The following is a 20,190-nucleotide window of genomic DNA, read 5'->3' as shown; positions in this document are numbered from 1 at the left end:
AAACACACAAAGCAAGGGAGCTGAAGGTCCATTTCCCATAAACCTCTATACACCCAAAGTGCAACCACAGGGTTTGGCCTTCCAGTAACCATTAAACAGAATGCAGGTTTAAGGCACTTCATTTTTATACCGTGTATAATGTCAGAATATAAGCATTGTTACATCTCTACACAAGAAATAAAGCAAAGAACTAAAAGGAAAAAAAACAAACAAACAACAGTTTTGCTAAATTATATCAAATTAGATGACTGACCACTACAAGTGGAACAAAAACAACCCTGTAATATGTAAAATGAGACCGGAGTGTGCCACCAGCTTAACACGTCTGTGATCAACCCCAGGGCAGATCATTGTTTTGAGCCCTTATTGTTACATTGCTAACTCACTTACTCGCTCTCTCACACACATCCACACACACACACACACACAGAGAAACTGAAAAATAATATCTTATAGCAATAATCAATAATACCAACAGCATCTTTCCAGCTTCTGATCAGTACCATGGACAACAACTGCAGTTAGAGGTCAGGCGAATGGACACATTTATCTAAGTTTATGCTATAAGCTCACACTGAATCGACTACTTGGCTACAGATTGAGCCTTGCTATTGTAACCTGAAGACGAGTGTAAAGTCTGTAAGCATGGAACAGATGAGCGAAGCCCATAAACCACAGGTCCTCACAGGCTGAGTGGACGGGGGATTGTACCAAACAAGCACACTCATTCATTGAGTTACTCATTCAATAACTGTTTCCACTGGACTAATTTCTACATAAATCAAACACACACAAGTCCACACATACATACGTATGACTGCATATTTTCAGCATATAAGTCGGAACAGCCTTTCAGTTCTTGACAAAAACACAAGTCAGGAAATACAAGCAGTGGATTTCCCAGCATGCCCATCAGCCATCCAAATGTTTCAGAATGTATACTGCATACATAAACTTGGGCTTTGGTCATGAGACAGAGCCACAAATATAGTGGAGCTTTTTAACTCTGTCCCATTTTTATCTAACAGAGGAGAACATGCACATCCAGCAAGTCTAAGTTGGTTGGGGGGCTTTTGTGCGCTACCGCCCAGGAACACACCATCTTGTGGTCCGCCCCTGCCCACACCTCGATTTTCTTTTCCATTTCGATGTGAAGCAAAGCGCTCCACAAACAAAAGCACATGGAGAAACCTGGAGCAATGCCACAAGCTTTAAAAAAGAAATAGTTCCTCCTCCCCGCAACTTTCATTTACACGGAGCGCATCTCAGGACCATATCGTCAACTTTCACGCACACCCCGTCTGCTGTCCGCCTCATCCTTCACCTCCCATCCTTTAAAGTCCCACTAACTTGACTCACATTTCCCAAAATAGCAGTTCCACGATCAGTGAGGGTGTTGCGTTTCTGCGCTCCAACAGTTATCAGACACAACAACACATGTAGAGCAGCGCTGACAGCTCGGTGAGGATGAGCGCACACAACCCAGGGAAACCGTACAAAACAAAAAGCAGAGTGGAGCTTCTCCGTGGACCAACAATCACGTTGAAGCGCTGAAAGAAAACTCTAAACCCAAAGTAAAATGACACACACACTTTTTAGACTCACCTTTCATGGCAGAAATGACAAAATACATAGTTATAATCCAGGCTCGTGGAGAAAACAGTAACACCGCTCCCTGTGTGAGACCAGCGGCAGCTCTCTCAGCACTGTCATCCTCCGGCTGCTCGGCACAGCATGAGGGTACATGTGACTGCAACGTCATCGATCTGGCCCCGCCCCATCACTTACCTGCCCCTCTTATTGACACAGCTTTCAGCCAATGAGAGGACACTTTTAAGACACCGTGAGAGTACGAGCTCAAAATTATATAAAACCACCAAAAAAACCAACACAAAAATATGAACCACTGATGAGAAGGAACGCAAAATGACACCAAAGAAATAGAATAGAATAGAATAGAATAGAATAGAATAATCCTTTAATTGTCCCACAAGGGGAAATTTGGTTGTAACAGCAGCCAAAAAGACACATATACAAACAAACAGTACACAGGACACAGAACAGAAACATACACAATTTTTCTTACATATTTACATTAAGGACAATGGTTACTATAAACAGAGTACTGTACAGTTATTAAATTATATATAAATAACTACAGAAAAGAGGCAAACCAGGTTGTAGTGCGAATCAGTTGATTAACTTATTGCAGTTACAGCGCAGATGTAAACATCTATGATTGTTGGGAGCAGTTCTGATTGTACAGTCTGACAGCTGCAGGGAGGAAGGACCTGCGGAAACGCTCCTTCATGCATCGAGGATGTAGCAGTCTGTCACTGAAGGAGCTCTTCAGTTCAGCAACATTTCCATGCATGGGGTGGGAGACTCTGTCCATCAGAGATGTTATTTTGGCCAGAGTCCTTCTGTCTCCCACCTCCTGCACTGGGTCCAGGGTGCATCCCAGAACAGAGCTGGCCTTCCTGATGAGTTTATCCAACCTCTTCCTCTCAGCTGTCGATAAACTGCTGCTCCAACATACCACACTGTAAAAACTGACAGATGCCACCACAGAGTCCTAGAAGGTCTTTAAAAGCGCTCCCTGTACTCCAAATGACCTCAGCCGCCTCAGCAGGTAGAGTCTGCTCTGACCCTTCCTGTAAAGAGCATCAGTGTTGTGGCTCCAGTCCAGTTTATTATTCAGGTGAACACCCAGGTACCTATAAGAGTCCACTATCTCAATGTCCACTCCCTGGATGTTCACCGGTGTCGGTGTGGTGGGTCTGCGTCTCCGGAAATCCACCACCAACTCCTTGGTTTTCCCAGCGTTGATCAGCAGGTGGTTCTGCTGGCACGAGTCTACAAAGTCCAGAGTCCACTGTCTGTACTCTGAGTCGTCCTCACCTGTGATGAGGCCGACTATGGCAGAGTCGTCAGAGAACTTCTGTAGGTGGCAGCGTGGGGAGTTGATGAAGTCTGTAGTGTAGAGGGTGAAGAGGAACGGTGCCAGCACAGTTCCCTGTGGGGCCCCCGTACTGCAGACCAGCGTGTCAGAGACACAGCCCTGTGACCTCACGTACTGTGGACGTTCTGTGAGGTAGTCCAGTATCCACTGGGACATGTGGTGGTCCACTCCCGATAGCTCCAGCTTGTCCCTCAGAAGTCGTGGCTGGATGGTGTTGAAAGCACTGGAGAAATCAAAGAACATGATCCTCACAGTGCTTCCAGGCTTCTCCAGGTGAGTCAGAGCTCGGTGCAGGAGGTAGATGATGGCGTCCTCCACCCCGATGCCAGGCTGGTAAGCAAACTGTAGTGGATCCAATGAAGACCCCACCAGGGGGTGCAGATGGTTTAGAACCAACCTCTCGAGGGTCTTCATCAGATGGGATGTCAGGGCTACCGGCCTGTAGCTGCTGAGGTCCTTGGGATGGGAGGTCTTTGGTACCGGTACCACACAGGAGGTCTTCCACAGCTGTGGTACTTTCCCCAGTGACAGGCTCAGGTTGAACAGATGACCTAGGATGCCACACAGTTCATCTGCGCAGCATCTCAGGAGCCTGGAGCTGACGCCATCTGGACCTGCAGCCTACCTTGATCTTGCGAAGCTCGTTCCTCACTTGAAGTGCTGAGATAGAAAGAGTGGATTTTGGGGAAGGGGGGTGTATGTTGGAGTCCACAGAAGCCGGGGGTGGGTGTAATGACTGGGAGCTGGGAGGTGTGAAGCTGAGAGGTGTGAAGTCCTGAGATGAAGGACAGGCAGTCCCTGAAGATGAAGGAGATTGCAGCAGGGGGGGCGATGCTGGGGGAGGGGTGGGTGGTTGATCAAACCTATTAAAATATTTATTTAGGTCATTCACCCACCCCAAGTCTCTTGCAGCCTGGGGGGTTGGTTTTTGTCCTGAGATTGTCTTCAGGCTGTTCCAAACCCCTCTGATGTTGTCCTGTTGCAGCTGCTCTTCCATCTTCCTCCTGTAGTTTTCCTTTCCTTGCCTTATCTTCCATTTCAGCTTCTTCTGAACAGCTCTCAGCTCCTGTTTGTCTCCAGATCTAAAGACTCTCTTCTTCTCCTTGAGGAGAGCCTTAATTTCAGGATTTATCCATGGCTTGTTGTTAGAAAAACACCGTACCTTTTTGATGGGTACGGTGTTGTCCACACAGAAGTTCATGTAATCCTTAATGCAGTCTGTGATGCTGTTGAGGTCATCCTCCAGGGGGCTGCAGAGGTTGTCCCACACAGTAGAACGGAAACAGTCCCTCAGGGCCTCTTCAGTCTCTGCCGACCATTTCCTTACTGTGCGTTTCACAACTGGTTCTCTGTGTACTAGAGGTTTATACACAGGCTGGAGATGAACCAGATTGTGATCTGAGCCCCCCAGGGGAGGAAGAGGTGATGAGCTGTATGCCTCCTTGGTGTTGGCATACATTAAGTCCAATGTTTTATTGTCTCTGGTGTGGCAGGTGAAATACTGGGTGAAGGTGGGGAGAGTGGAGGACAGGGAGATGTGATTAAAGTCCCCAGAGATCAGGAAAAGGGCCTGAGGGTGCTGTGTTTGGAGTCTGCTGGTTACAGTGTGCAGGACCTCACAGGCTGCTGCAGCACTAGCAGAGGGCGGGACATACACAGCTATCATAATCACGTGTGTAAACTCTCGCGGTAGATAGTACGGTCTCATCCTAACTGCTAGCAGCTCGATGTCCTTACAGCATAGCGTCTCTTTGATAGATAAATGCCCAGAGTTACACCATCTATCGTTCACAAACACAGCCAGACCCCCTCCTCTCTTCTTACCACTCTCCGTTGTTGATGAAAACCATCCATGTTTATGTGTGAGTCCGGAGTTAGCGCAGTTAGCCACGACTCTGTGAAGCACATCAGGCTGCACTCCCTGTAGCTCCTCTGATGTCGGGTAAGGGCCGCCAGTTCGTCTACTTTATTGGGGAGAGATCTCACGTTCCCCATAATAATAGATGGGATCACTGGCCGGTACCTCCTAACTCTACTGCGACGCCTGATCGCGGGGGATGTTGGCTCGCTCGGCGGTAGGCAGGGCAGCGGAGGCTCCGAGGGCTAACAACTGATCCCTGCTGTAAACAATGGGAGGTCGGACCTCCACGCGCTCTCCGGACAAAGACGCCGTAAAAAATGTAATAAAGAACACCATTGCCCATAGATTTCTGAGCTCCATTGTGGGGGACAGCAGTCCACAATAGAAAAACAAAAACAATAAACACAAAAACAAAAAGAAACATATATTAAAGAGAAAAAAAGGACGGTCAGGTCGGAGCTGCTGATACTGGCTGCCAGCTCGGAGCGGCGCCGGAAGTCACAAAGTTACCACAAAGGGACACAAAATCAAACAAAATGACCAATCTGCAACATTATTGTAGTCAGCACCATCTGATATTCTTATTTTGGTGTTGTTCTTTACGTCGTCATCATGATGTTTGTCCAGAATCAACATTGCAACTGACCAATCACATTGTATAAGCACTTAGCATTAGCCAAGAAGTTAGCTAAAGCTATGAAAAACTATTACTAGCAAAAGAACATGAGTAACCTAAATTTGGTTAATAGCAAACCTAACTTGATAATACTTAATAAGAACTTTTTTTTAAAAACCCCTGAAATGCTGAGCACTTGTTCTAGAAGAGAGTTTTACATAAACAAAGACATGTTTTTTCTCCTTCTTCCACATTCCAAAGATATGACATCGCAACGAGGTGAGAGGCCAGTTGCAATGTTGACCCTGGACAAACATTATGATGACGCATGAACAACACCAGCACAGGAATATCAGGTAGACCGTAGTCAGGCAGCCTAGTAGTCTTGTACCACCTGTGAGGTGCTGATCCAGCAAAGAAAAAATAAAATCTCAAGAAGAGATGCTTTTAAATGACTCCAGTCACACTTTTAGAACAGTTTTTATTTGACCTAACCAGTTATTCGCTGGTAAAGCAATGGCATTATGGTGCTGATCAATATGATAATTATAATGTTGCAATCTGAAATACTAAACAGTAACGTCAGTGAGGTAATCCAGACTGATTCCAAAGTCAACGATTCAAAAATTCGTTGCAGTACAAACATGATTTTTAATGTTGTACAGTTGGACATTAAAACAGGAGAGTGTATGGAAACGAACAGGCTTTTACACCAAGCCTTAACCGAACACTCGAGAAACACTGAAGAAGGAAGCCAGATTCTACGCCGAGTATAATTTTAAGTCATTTTTAGTGTTGCATCATTCCCCTCCTCTCCACCTCACACACACAAACCAGCATGAGCACAAAATGACTACAAAATGCAGCAGAGTCTCTTACACTATTAAAAATAAGGGCACATAAATTAAATTAAATAAAATAAGTAAATATTTTGGTTTTATTTATTTATATTCACATATTTTCTTCCATTTGGCTTCCTGGTGAGGCGGGAGGTTTCACTTAGATGGGAATAACTGGGTTTATCAGATCTCTTAAAAATAACAGCTAAAATGAAATGGGGCCCCTTTTTCCTCTCAAACAGCCTCAGCTCTAACTGAGACGTTGGAAAGTTTCCTTTGAGATGTCAACATAACCGTGGTGCATCATTTTTACCGATTTGTCAGCTGCAGATTAATGCTGCCAGTTTCACTTTTTACCACATGCCAGAGATGTTTGACTGGTTCTCCCGTTTAATAACTTATTGGTTCTCCCAATAAGTTACTAAACGGGCTTTCTCATTATTGTGCTATCTTTGCATTTTGGTCATTATAGCAGTGAGACTGCACTGCTATCGTTAGGTCAAATTGAAGAAAACAACATAATTTAAAAAGAAAAAAAAACCTGTCATGTCGCAGGTCAATTAGTTCAGATAGTTTTTGGTAATGAAACCCTGGCATTAGATCAGCAGCAGTGCAGAGACAGATACATCACAAAGAGACAAATGAGATGCAGAATAATGCCTAAAAATAGCAAGATTATGTCAAACAAACACAAAAGAACACCCAATCACAGTTTTTCATTTGAAACAAACAGAGAAAAAAATGATGCATTTGTCCACAACAACGTGGAAAATGACATAATAGAGACAGGAAATAACACAAAGAAAAAACAGAATAATAAAATAAAGAAATGAAAATAAAGGCACAAAAGCCCTGAAAGTGATTAGCAGAAAAGATGGTGGAGTTCATGTTCAGTTGGAGTTGGATTTAGAGTTGTATTGCTGCAAAGAAAAAAAAAAACACTTTTCCCTTTCAGGAGAGACGCAGAGGAACGTGACAAAGAAAAAAGCACACAGTCGTGTGGTGTCGTGCTGCCGCCCTCCATCGCTGTGGTTGACAAAACAAACAGTTCAAAGAAACAAGAGGTAGGAGAGACATGAAAAGGAAGGAAGAGAGCACAATGCAAAGACAGACAGAACGAACAACAAAAACTAAGCAAAGAGGAAGATAACAGAGGACGACGCAGCAAGAAACCGCTGAGAGACGCAGCTTCAGCAGAAATCTGTCAGCCAGTTACATCCAGGCCTCCAGCAGCACCAGCCTAAAGATATCCACCAAACTCGGGTTTGGAGTGCAGAGAACAAAGGACTAGCACGTCTTATTTGTCTTAAAACCGGTTCATATATTACACACACAATTCACAATAAAACTGACATGAAGGTTGAGATTTTCTTAATTAAGTTATTGCTAGTGCTGCCTCACATTCACAAGATTTCCAGAAAATTTGATCTCCTGAGATTCAAACATTACATTATCAATTTCAAAATCCTAGGTGGCATCCTTCTCAAGTTATCGTGTTCACAGGTTTTCAGAAAACTAAAACCACCAACAGTTTTCATCTTTATGGAGAAAAATTCATACTACAGCAAGATAATGAGCCAAAACACACCTCAAAGATCTGAGAACTACTTGAAGACCAAAGAGGACCAAGGAGTCCTGCTAGTCATGGACTTTCATACACAGTTACCCAACTTCAACACCACTGAACATTTAAGAAGGTTCTAGGAAAAAAAGCTAAGCCTTTGAAGATATCACAAATAAATCCTTTGAACATTTTCAGGCAATGGATGGATTGTGTATCCAAAATTCTGCTCAGCACTTTTTTTTCAAAGAAGTTCCTAACGTCTTTAAAAAAAGAAGATTATTAAATTAAGCAACACAAGTTAAAAACCCAGAGTCAATATGAGAAACATACAAAACCAAACTAAGCAGAAGAGGATGAACTCAGATACATACACTGTTAGAATGGGAGGAAAAACAGATGAATGGCCATCAGACAATGGAAGAAACATACCTATTGACACACCCAGGACACACTGTCCACAAATGAAAGCAATGAAGGAGGGACAGGCAATCACAAAGGAGGGAAAACAGACACCAATGGAGACAAGACAAAGGTGGAAACCATCAAGAGAGGAACCCATGAGCAAAGACATTTACCAAACCAAAACAGGACGTGGGAATAATTACTAAGACATAGACTAGACCAAAAATGGACCAGAAAAGACTCCAATCTGGTCCGGTGGACAGTTCTGGAAAATGTGAAGGACCTCCTCCAAGCCAATTCATACTACTACATACCATGATGCAAAGGACCGATAGAGGAGAGAGAAACTGCCATTCCAGTGCCAGAAAAGTTTGCTGTTGCATATTGCAAAGAAGGGATAGTAGAGCAATAAACTGGCAACCCGGTGCCAGTAATGTTTATTGTAGTTTTTTGCAAATAATAGATAGATTGCAGAGGAGCTGGCAACCCGGTGCCAGAAAGGTTTGCTGCTACATTTTGATAATGAAGCATAGAGAAGAGAGGAACTGGCAACCCAGTGCCAAAAGTGTTGCTTCTGCACTTTGTGAAGCAGGGATAGAAAACAGAAAAACTGGCTTCCTGGTGCCTATCTGAGATAAACAGCAATGGAGGGGCGGCAGAGCATGGAAGTAGTGACTGGTTTCCAGCAGCGTATGAAATGGTGGTAGGGGTCGGCTGCATGGAACTGTGGATGGGATGCTTCTTTTTCTGTTACCAGAGCTTGTCTATGCTACCTGGCGCTGGTGGGTGGGTCAAGCTGCAAGGCACACAGCAGCTGCTGTCGGAAGTGTCATATTTGCAACTGACTTTTAGATATGCGAGTGTTAAGAAGCTACAAAGTTAGAACAACAATGAAAAGAAATGCCTCTCTCTTTTAGGACACATTGTAACCGAGCTACAGTCCAGTCTGGATCCTCAACAGAAGAACACTTTTACGAGACCTTCCCGGAACATAGGAACGGCATGCCGTCTGAGTGTGTCAGCTTTTTGGGTAAAAGTCACTTTATATCTGGATGGAGCGAAGAGAGGAGTTCTGATGTACGGAAAGATGGATGTAGCCGACCGGATTGTCGAGCGGTGAGAAAAACTGCTATAAGGTTCCCAAGAATGACCAGCGGAGTTTGGTCTCTCTGAAGCACCTGACATGTTGTTCAGAGAGTTTTGGTTTCTTGGATCGCCTGAAAGAGAATCCAATAAATAAAGATAGAGAACCGGTAGGGGCATGGATAGAGGTTTGGTCCCACTCCTAAAATTCTGATAAATTATCTCCAATATGTTCAGAGGGATACATTGTTGAGTTAAACTTCATTTCCACTGATAGAAAGGGGAGTTCCACAGTTCACATGTTGAAATATCCATGAGCGAGATGCTCCATGTATAAATGGGCAAATGTGGCTTGTAACGTAGAAGTGCCACAACAGTCCGTTCCATCTAATCATTCAGCTAAGACCAATCTTCAAACTCCTACTGAATATCAGTGCTTGAGGAAACTATTTTGTATAGCACTCTGATCGCTGTAGGATTTCCCTTTTCAAGCAATAAGCACTTACACAGTTCAAAATAACAACCTGAACCTATGAGTAAGTCTCACAAAGCACCTAGCTTTAGGTCATAGCTTATAAGAACTTTACAAAATGCCTCCAGTTGACCTGCAGTAATATCCCCTCTAACACAGCAGTGTGGTGTTTAAGTGTCTTTCCTCCTCTCATGTTGTCTCAGTGAATCTGTGCAGTGACAGAGAACCTCCCTCATAAAATAAAGCTAAAGATATATTTACAGGGCACCTCACCCACCATCCCACTCAGCTTCATAAAAGAAATCCCGACTGAGCTGTGGAGCATCACTGAAAACGATTAAGCTTCCTGAAAACAGCCATGCTGAGTAAATATCAAAGTGCTGTAGGCAAGAGTGTCTCCTGCCAGCAGAGAGAGGAAACCGAGGTGCAGCAGGAGTTTCATTCTTCCTCCAAATTGGCAGAACACGGGGATGATTTACGTTTGGAAAAGCCGCTCGGCCGATGCCGGAGCTCTCCGCCTCCCCTCATCAGGCCCAGTCAATAGATTCACAGCAGCATGTTACGAGCTGTTTGGGAAGCGCCTGGAGGATCAGCGTTCCTCCCTCCGACAGTCCCACGCACAGACGACTGCAGGAGGATCTCACATTCATTATCCAGCCTTATCAGCTCTAATGAGAGAGACTCCACTCTAGCAGAAGTCCCCTGTCACACATTTGTCCTCATCTATCCTTCACTCTCACGGTGCTTGCATGTTTTACAGTAAAAACTGCTTATAATGTTGGGGGGAAAACACTTTCAGTGTTCCACAGTGAATGGAAACTTCATTAAAAACTCATCGAGTGAATCGACTTAGACCACCTACCCTCAGAATCTTAGTTCAGGGGACAGCGGCCAGATTGCAAAAAAAGGAAATCTATTCATGCAAAAATTCTGATGCACACGTTCCTTTTCCTTTCCATCCCTGTCATGCTGCAAATGTCACAACACCTCTTTGCAGTATTTTAACATAAATCTACAGAATAGGGGGAGCATAAATGGAGTAACTTTGGCATTTTGAGTATTGTGTTCTTTAGCAGATAACTCCTGGTTGGTTTCCTAATGATACATCCTCTGTTCATGGTTACAGTTTGTTTATATCGCTGCCTTCCCTGGGTTTCTGTCTCTGTGGTGGTGTTATTTTATTTTGATAGTCTTTCGGCCCTCATGCTTCAGATTTAGTTTTACATTCCCTGTCTTGTTCATACTGATTAGTCTCACCTATTCTCAACATTCTCCAGTGTGCCTAAAAATGAGGAGCATTCATGTTATTAATACAACTTCTCGCTAAAACAGTTTTACCAACCAATACACAGTGATCCAAAAAGAGAACTCACATGAGTGTGTCTTCTTCACAGCTGCCGACAAACCTGAAAGACACAACAGAGATAAAGTGTTGCTTTTCCCCTTTCTTCAAATGAACAGATCCAGATTTTCCAATCTCATGTTTTCGTCTCTGGTGGTTTTTGCATTGGAGTCTGTGTTGTGCACAGCATTGTGGTAGCTATTGTTGCAAATGACAGCAGAATGAGCGACTCTTAGCTAATGTTGCTCCCTGTTGATGCAAGAGCAAATGTAAATATCTCATCTTTTGGATTTATGCTGGGAATTTTTGTTCTTCTCATAGACGTCGCTCCACAGAATGTTAGAGGCAACAGCGTGTGTTTGGGAAAGCTTCATACTTTGACAATAAAACGAAAAAACAAACCCAAAACAAATGTTTACCTCCTATAGTTTCCCAAAGCTGAAATACACATCCACATTTATGAAGCTGATGTGACTGATCCACCATCCCCTACAATTACCTCCGCGGGAGTCTGTCTACAGCGGTGGCTTACCTACAACTAGTTGTACATTTCTGTACAATACTGACTTATTAACCATGACATTATAACCTGAAAGCATATCCTGTTCCTTTCCTTTACTATTCTGGCTTTAGCTGTTCCACCGAAGCCTGAACTCATTCACCACCCGGCTGTGTCCGGTCACATTTACTTTGCATTTACTTTTTAGTTAGAGTGAATTTAAAGCGAATTGATTGTTTAAGAGGTAGAATAGTATGCCATTCAATCAACAGTATCACGTATGTTATGTTACTGTTATATTACTTATTCTATCTCCTTTGTCAATCTGAGTAAGAATAGAGGTTCATTTTTTTAAATGTGAGTAAACCCAAAGTTTGATGGTGGTCCACAGTTTTTCCCCTCCCTAACTGCATTGTCAGCCCTTCAAGCATGAGGTAATTGACAGCCTATAAATTTGTTTATAATTACATCTGCTGCTGCCATGGAGGTTTGAGGCTCACAAAGAACAGTTAACACCCATAACAACGAAGAAAGAAATGACCTTTGAGTTTCCACAGGCATCTCAGTGTGTCATCAAACATAAAGTGAGGCTCATTATTTTGGGGTAAATGTGGACACTCAGCAGCAGAATGATGCAAAGCTGCTACAGCTCTTCATACTCTAGCTTCCCTCCAGAGGGCTGTGGGAGCGACGGGGTGGTGGTTGGAGACGCTCTGGGGCCACAGTGACTCGACCCTCTGATAGGCTCGCTCTGCCCATCTGGACGAGGTCACTGCAGTGTATGTGTGTGTGTGTGACAGGGAAGGGTCGAGGTGGATTTTACGACATTTTTAGAATATTCAGCCTCGATTACAAAATTTTTGTGAGATCTTAAATTATTTTATTGTAATAATTTACAAAGGTAACCAGCTTTTTAAAGATGTTTTTTCTTTTAAAACTGTAAAGTTGAACCGAACTGTTTCTTCCCCCCATATGTCCATGTGCAAAAATGCAGTTGTTCTCATCTCAAGTAGGGTGTGTACTTGATGGTTTTTTTCCATTTCCTTTTTAATATGACACTTACTCCTCACACATCACTGTTTTATCAGTGGAACAGTGTGTATTTTACGTACATGGGTTACACTTATAAAAATGTGTTTGGTACAAAACTGAAACGGATTAATCAAATTTTAGACTGAAATTTTAATATTATTCTGTACTCTGTTATTTTATGCTTCCACTTTCCACAGTACTGTGCAGATTTAGGCAGGTGAGAAAAATGCTGTAAACAAAGAATACTTTCAAAAATAAAAGTGTTAATCTTTCTTTTCATCAATCAACAAAATGCAGCAAATGAACAAAAGAGAAATCTAATATTTGGTGGGACCACCCTTTGCCTTCTTCTCGGTACCCTTGGAGGAGCTCGGCTGGTAGGTCGTTCCAAACATCTCGGAGAACTAAGCACAGATCTCCCGTGGATGCAGGCTTCCTCACATCCTTCTGTCTGTGATCCCAGACACACTCCATGATGTTGAGATCAGGGCTCTGTGGGGGCCGGACCGTCACTTCCAGTCTTTACGCTGAAGATAGTTCTTAGTCATTAAGAACTATTGGTGTTGGCAGTGTGTTTGGGGTCGTTGTCCAGAATACATTTGGGGCCAATAAACAATCATTTATATTTCTGAAAGCGTTCTTTGTTTACAGCATTTTTCACACCTGTCTATAACTTTTGCACAATACTGTATTTTTTTAATATATCTGCTTGGAAACCAGCCTTTTTTCTGCTGATCAAACTTTAATTATTTAAAATTTTTTCACCTTCACAATGTGTGAGTTTCTTAGGACTGCCTTCTAAAACAAATAGTGTCAGCATAGAGGAAGTCAGGGTGGATGGATGGCTCAGTAAAACACTGGACCTAACAATAAAGGTCATTGTTCTTTCAAACCAACAGTCGGCGTGTTTTAAGTCATGATCATTGTAAAACCTTATATCACATGTAGTCTCCAGCGACTGGTATGACAGAGTGTTAATTGAGCTTTTCTTGAGTGTTCCTGTGTAGTTGTTTATCCGTCATAACACAAAGACATGAAACACTCGGTGTGGCTGTGTTCATCATGGCGGAGGGAAAAAGCATTGTGGTGGTTCTCTGAACGCTTGTGCTGCAAGTAAATGTTTAAAATCAAACTTCAAAATTATAGGTACAAATGTGTGTGTGCTATGCATATTTTTTCATTCAGTGCAGGAACAGTTCACCTCTGATGTCAAGTCCTCCCATCAGCCATCTGGTCGTCTACCATCACACATACACACAACACAACAGGACAGTCAATCACTGTCCAGCACAGCCTGTGGAGGTGTGCACACAGCTCCGACTCTCCTTGTTCAGTCCTTGCAGTCACCTAAGGGCATTTAAAGAAGCCTTTAATACCATGTAGATGTTTGGTTTTGGTTTTTCAGATTTTATGTTCTGGACAAAGTTCAAACAGCAGGTTTTCATACCAGATACGTCTGTTTCTGCTATCTTTGTTTTTTCAGGGGGAATGCACCCGGGGTTTACACAAACCTTTCTTCAGACAGACAATAATACTGTTATAAAGTTGAAAAACTAATGGGGCTGAGGAAAAACAGTCATTCTGAAGCCGGAGTAATTAGGGATTTAAGAGCAGTGGACGATGTCATTACTCCGTCCTGTTCACATTTATTTTCATGAACACTGGAAGAAAAAGTGCTGCTACCCTCTTCAGCACCGAGATTTCAGTTTTAAATTGTTGTTTTACCTCCAGCTACTTTCTGAAGGGCAAAAATGATGATGTGGTGTTAAAGTGGGAAATAGTGTCTTTGTGATTGAGACTGACAGCAGTTTGTCCTTAATCTACTAGAGGATAGTTTAAAATAAAGAGTGCAACAACCTTGACAGCTTATTAAAAGTGAAAGGAGAAAACTGACCCCTTTTAGAGGGAAGTCACCTTTCCACATCCAGCCGTGGGGAAATTCGGAGTATGATTGGTTCTTCACAAGCAAGATTGACACCAGGACGTCTGCATTGTCTGCCTTACCCTCTCGTTTAACTTGCCTCCTGTTTGTTTGAGATTGTGGTGAAACTCTGGTGCCTGTGTCTGCAGCATCAGTGCATAGACTGTATATAAAAATGAATGTAATTACCATACTGACAACCATTGATAAATGACATTTTTAAACAGTGTTTCCTGGGCACTCACGGTCCTCCTGCCACATTCCCTCCAACTGCCACTCAGGCTCCATCGTCTCTCCGCTTGTCTGAACGTATCAAAACATTTTTTTAAATATTTCATTGGGAAAATTAACCATATTCATTCAACTCTATTATTGTGGATGTTTTACAGTAAGTTCCTTTTAAACCCCCACCTCGCATTAGAAGCAGAGTTCGGCTTATTTAGCTTTATTTATTATATTTTTTACATTGTTTACTTACATTGGAACAACAGAAAAGCTTTTAACAGAAAAGGTGCATTTTCAGAATATTAACGATGTCTAGTTTCCCAGACAAGGCCTTATGTTCTCTTTATACTGGATGCCTTAGATTTACGTGAATATTTCTGGTGTTCAAATTTTTCGGACTCACCTATTCTTAATGGAGCCGTTCACAGCGACCACATAATTTAATATTTATTTTTGGGGAAGGGCTCAAACGTTTTTGTATGCAAAACAACAGCTTTGACAAATGAATCACTGCATTTCACAATGCATTGTGAACACAGTGTGAACTGTTCCTGTGTGACTGTTCCCATTTTAACCAACCAGCACACTTGCTGACTGGTTAAAATGGGCTCAGGGACTGAAAATACAATCATATGGAAATACTAAAATAATACTGTTTTACCTCAGACACACATCCAGACCCTGCTCCTGGTTCGTCGGCTCTCTGAAATGATTTCAGAGTCCTCAGATGTAGTCCCAACTCTGCCAGCATGAGCTCAAACTGACCCACTAACATCCTGAAATATGATTCAGTTCCTGGATCAAACCATAAAATTCTCCCTGCTGCTTGCATTTGAGGGCAAATCTTTCACAAGAACACAAAGCTTTCAGTGTGTATACACACTACACGACAAGTTCACATCCGAAAAATTGGAAATTTTTCACATTGTTGTTTCACGCCGCGCCCTGTGTCTTACTCCAGATGAGCATTAGGAGGGTAAAAGGCTTCGATTTTGTCCTGTTTCTGGGTCGAATTTTGCTGAAGTGTAACTTCACTACTCTACGTCCTTTTGACTTTATGGCAGAAAGTATGGACAATGATCTACTTGATGTACCCCTCTGTGCACCCAAAAATTAGTAGCCATGTGGACCATTGGCATTTCAAGCAGACTGACTACATGTGATGGGAAGGTTTATAACCCAAATTCTGACTTAAATACTTTATAATTCTGCAAAGATAAAAAGCCAAAGTTACTGCCAGCATGTTAAATGAGCTCTCTTTCTGTCTTCATTATGGAGGACTATTTGTTGCTAAAGTTCATCAAACACCTTGAGGCTGGTATGTCAATTTGCAGGGCACGCTAAGCCCATCAAAGAGGATATACGTGACTTTTTTAGAGCTCTGCTAAAGCCACCAGGACTGTTGCTATGTAGACAACAGAGGAAAATAAAATTTGATTTTTAAAAAGAAACTTTTGAAAATGGTTTATTGTTGTCTATATAAATTGCTCAAATATGACTAAACAACACATCTTGTTGTACAAGTGGGCTACAACATAAGCTCAAAAAAATCCATGATCTCCTTATCCTGTCTCAGCTAGGATTGGACAAGAGTGTGGACAAATTTAGTGGTTGATAGGGCGCCTGGGTTGTTGACCCAGAGTTTTCAGTTTTACATTATTATTGAACTTTGATTTTGATATTATTTATCATTTCTAGTCTTTTGGTTTCTGTCTGTGTTCCATAGTTGCTCTTCTGCCCTGTCTGCTGTCTCCCCTTGTCAAGTCCGCATCTCTCTGTTATGTCTCCTGTTTTACTTTGAAAGTCCGTGTCTCATGTTAATGTAGCTGGTTTTGCTTCCCTTGTCTCGTTAGCCCTGATTTGTCCCAGCTGTGTTTCCCTCCTGTCTCTCATTCTCTGATTGCTCCCTCTGTGTATTTAAGCCCTGTGTTTTTTTTGGTCTGTGTTGCGATCTCCCTTATCCTATGCTGTGTGTTTGGTTTATTTGGTAGTCTCAGTTTTGTAACATTTGACTTCAGTGTTAAAGCTGTTTTGAGTTCAAGTTTTTACCTGTGAGTGTCTGCACTTTGGGTCCTATCTTGCCTGCATACAACCTTCACATGAAGGTGGTCCGTGTACAGCTGCTACCATCCTGAAAGGAATATGTGTACTCATGAGTAGTTCCCAGACTGCTATTCCTGCAGAGCTCACTTTTCAAGAATGGTAACATTTTGTGGCTCTATTGTTTTCTTTTTAATCTTACATAATGACAAGAATGAACTAAATACTATCCAGAACTATCTTTGAGGTGGTTTTAGAGTTCTGCAGAGAACAATCTCATTGTCAGTTTTATCTTTAAAGACATTATTTATTCTACATTAAGGCCTAGAATAATGTGGTTCTCAAACAACAGTAGCATCAGTATACAGTGATGTACACGAGTTTGCTCCTGATGGTGTCTGATAACACTCACACCCAAAGTTTACATCCTCTCCATCCAATCTGCTTCCTATCAGATGAGTCAGAACAAATGCTGTGGTGTTACTGAGGAAACCTGAACGTGCACAAAGTCATGTATGCAGCAAAGGAAAAAAGAGAAGAAAAGAGAAAGGCGAGGAAACGTGAAAACAAATGATTCAGATGATTTCATTGATCATCAAACCCTGACCTGGAACACAACTTGATTTAATGTGGCCACAAAATGCCTCATCAGCAGAAATACACTTACTCCCTTTCCAGCATTGTCGTCGTTTATCTACAGTGACCTTTGACTTCCTCCGAAAATTAATCCTGCCTGCACACCAACACAAATACACACCCGGCACACAATTTCATATTTCAAAGACATGTAAAAACTGCTGTCCTCAAGCACCTACAAGGCTTTATCACAGAATCTGGGTCAAGCTAGAATATCATTAGCTGTGGCCTTTCAACTCTGGCTGCAGGAAGAGGAGAAGCTCCAACAGAAACCCAAAACATTTTAGGCTGTAAGAGCGACAAATTTACACAGAGCAACACAACAACCTGAGAAAAACACAACAGCTGTGTGAACTTGTCAGTGTCTTTTTGTTGTTGTTGTGTAATTAATCTCTTGTGTGTTTCTTGGTGGACATTGTGTGTATTTGTATTAATTTTGTGCTTTATTGGACTGTACAGTGAAGACGGACAGAGAGAGGGGAGGACATGGGCCATGGGTCCGACTGATTTCCACTCTTAGCCTGTTGTTGACATTGTAGCTCTTTTTTGTCCACTTTGTATTTACTTTGTATCTCCTGGTTGATTACTTGGGCTTTGTTTTAGCCAGTTGCATTTAACTTTATTGAAGTTGATTTGTCTCTTTGGCAGCATGGGGGTTAGCACTATTGCCTCTCTGTGTTAGCCTTACCCAAGGTCAGTGTTGGGTAAGTTACTTTAAATTAGTAACTTAGTTACATTACTAGTTACTTCTCTAAAAAAGTAACTCAGTTACTTCAAGTTACTCGTTACTTTCAAAGTAACTAGTTACTAGGGAAAGTAACTTTGGTTTTACTCAGAATTCTCTTGTTAATGTGTTGCTTCCGTAACTGGATACCCAGCCAGACTGCCAGTCTTCTAGCTTGCTTACTTGCCACAAGTGCACTGTGCCACCTACCAATAGAAAGGAAAAAATAATGTGCACATTTCCACGAGAGAAATCCCACGCCTGGACCGTCGTTGACCGCCGCCATGATTCTAGCCTGCTTTTTACATCCAACACAAAAACTGCAGTCGTGGTGCTTTTGATTGTACTCAGAACTTGGAAATTCTGCCTTCTGAATAGGAAGATGTAGGTAACACCAGACTGCAGATGAGCTGCATCCAGGGCTGGACTGGGACAAAAAAATCGTCCCGGGCATTTTGACTAGAGACCGGCCCACCATTATAGGAAAAATCATAAAGCCTTTGAATGAAAATAAACACTGTTGTGACAGTGATGTACACTGTTCTGATGGTATATATGTATCAGTCTATCAATCGTTTGTTGTAAGACTCAGATAATTATTTTTTTAAAAGCGAGACATTTTAAATGAGAATAATAAAGAAAAGTATTTCCTTGTGCCCCCCTTTCCCTGTTAATGCCCTACCTGGCCCCCTGGCAACACTTTGCTAGATCCGCCCCTGCACAGTTACCAGCTGTCAGCTACGTAGAAAAGGATCCTGGTGTTATTTGTCTCTCAGAAACAGCTCATAACTTCCCTTCAACTCATCCATGTGACCTAAAAGGTAAACCTGTTTCTCCATCACCTGTTCAGCTCTGATGATTCAGTAAGGACATCTCCTGGTTTCATCTGCATGTTTCCCTCTCACCAGATAACCAAACCGATATCATGACCAGCAGCTTTACAGCTGTGGCTCCAGCAAACATCAGCTGATACTAGAAATTAATATTAAATAAATTCTAACAACAGCTGATCAAGCTTAAACGTGCTGCTCTTGTTTAACGCGACATCCGCTGGTTTCCTCTTTCTGGCGCAAAGTGGGCGATAAACAAACAAGAGAGAAAAGCCGATCAGCTGATCATTGATCAGTTTCGTGATTGAAGTAGAAACAGGAGAGAATGAGAGAAGAACAGGCAGCTGTGCAGCTTCAGCTTTGTGTCTTTTTCATTGTAGCTGAAGTCCGGGACAAACTGTGTTCCTTTTCACCTCAGTACGAAACGCGTAATATTTTCTCTGAATACCAGACGATTCTGTTTTTTACGGGACGGTTGGCAACTCTAATAATTAACCGTATGAACAAAATAAAGTTCAACATCAGTAACATAGCACCCACACAGCTGTATAGAAACTCCGTCATGCTAGCTAGCACGCAGTACGAAAATGTCAGCATACCGAAAATAAACTCCACCTAAACTTGGTTTATATCTGACCCAGATAGACTGCAGGTCATAACTTCTTACCTGAAGTTCAGTTCACCTGACACTCGGACCGGCGGCCGCTTCGGGTCTCTCCTCTTGCCTCCCTTTTCCTTCATCCACCTGCTGGCCTCCACCACTTGCTAATGTTACTGAATCTGTGGAAGCTCCGCGATATCCACCACACGAAGTAACGAGTAACGAGCCTATCTAAATCCCAGTAACGAGTAACGCGTTCCTGGTTTTGGCATAATAACTAGTTACCGTGCTCGTTACCACAATAATAACGTAGTTACTGTAACGCGTTACTTAATAACGCGTTAGTCCCAACACTGCCCAAGGTGTACCCTCCCTCTCACCCTGTGGTCGCTGTGATAGGCTCCAGCTTCCCACATGACCCTGATGGGGATAAACTGATATCTCTTTTTGACGATTGGTGTATTTTTTTGTCTTTCTGATTTTGTCAGTTTTTGGATCATTTATTTCTTTTTGAACTATTTTGTGGGTCTTTTCAATTCGT

The 20,190-nt window shown here is 42.4% G+C and overlaps 1 protein-coding gene across 3 annotated transcripts in view; it reads right to left on the bottom strand.

The window, feature by feature from the left end:
- Positions 1-20,190, bottom strand: part of LOC100695157 (nuclear receptor ROR-alpha) — a 186,109-nt gene that overhangs the window by 41,003 nt on the left and 124,916 nt on the right. The window contains exons 1-2 of one of the 3 annotated variants that reach the window (XM_025903646.1): positions 13,874-13,990; positions 11,173-11,205 (exon numbers count right to left, since the gene is read on the bottom strand). In XM_025903646.1, coding sequence (XP_025759431.1) covers positions 11,173-11,205; positions 13,874-13,895 — 55 coding nt within the window. In that variant the 5' untranslated portion in view covers positions 13,896-13,990. Of the gene's footprint in view, positions 1-1,605; positions 1,784-11,172; positions 11,206-13,873; positions 13,991-20,190 lie in introns of those variants that run through there. The other 2 variants (XM_025903100.1, XM_005457379.4) reach the window with 2 other exon arrangements.

The sequence above is a fragment of the Oreochromis niloticus genome, linkage group LG1, assembly GCF_001858045.2.
Source record: "Oreochromis niloticus isolate F11D_XX linkage group LG1, O_niloticus_UMD_NMBU, whole genome shotgun sequence".
Lineage (NCBI taxonomy): Eukaryota > Metazoa > Chordata > Actinopteri > Cichliformes > Cichlidae > Oreochromis > Oreochromis niloticus.
Note: the sequence above shows the minus strand (reverse complement) of the source record. Positions and strands in the feature narration are given on the sequence as shown.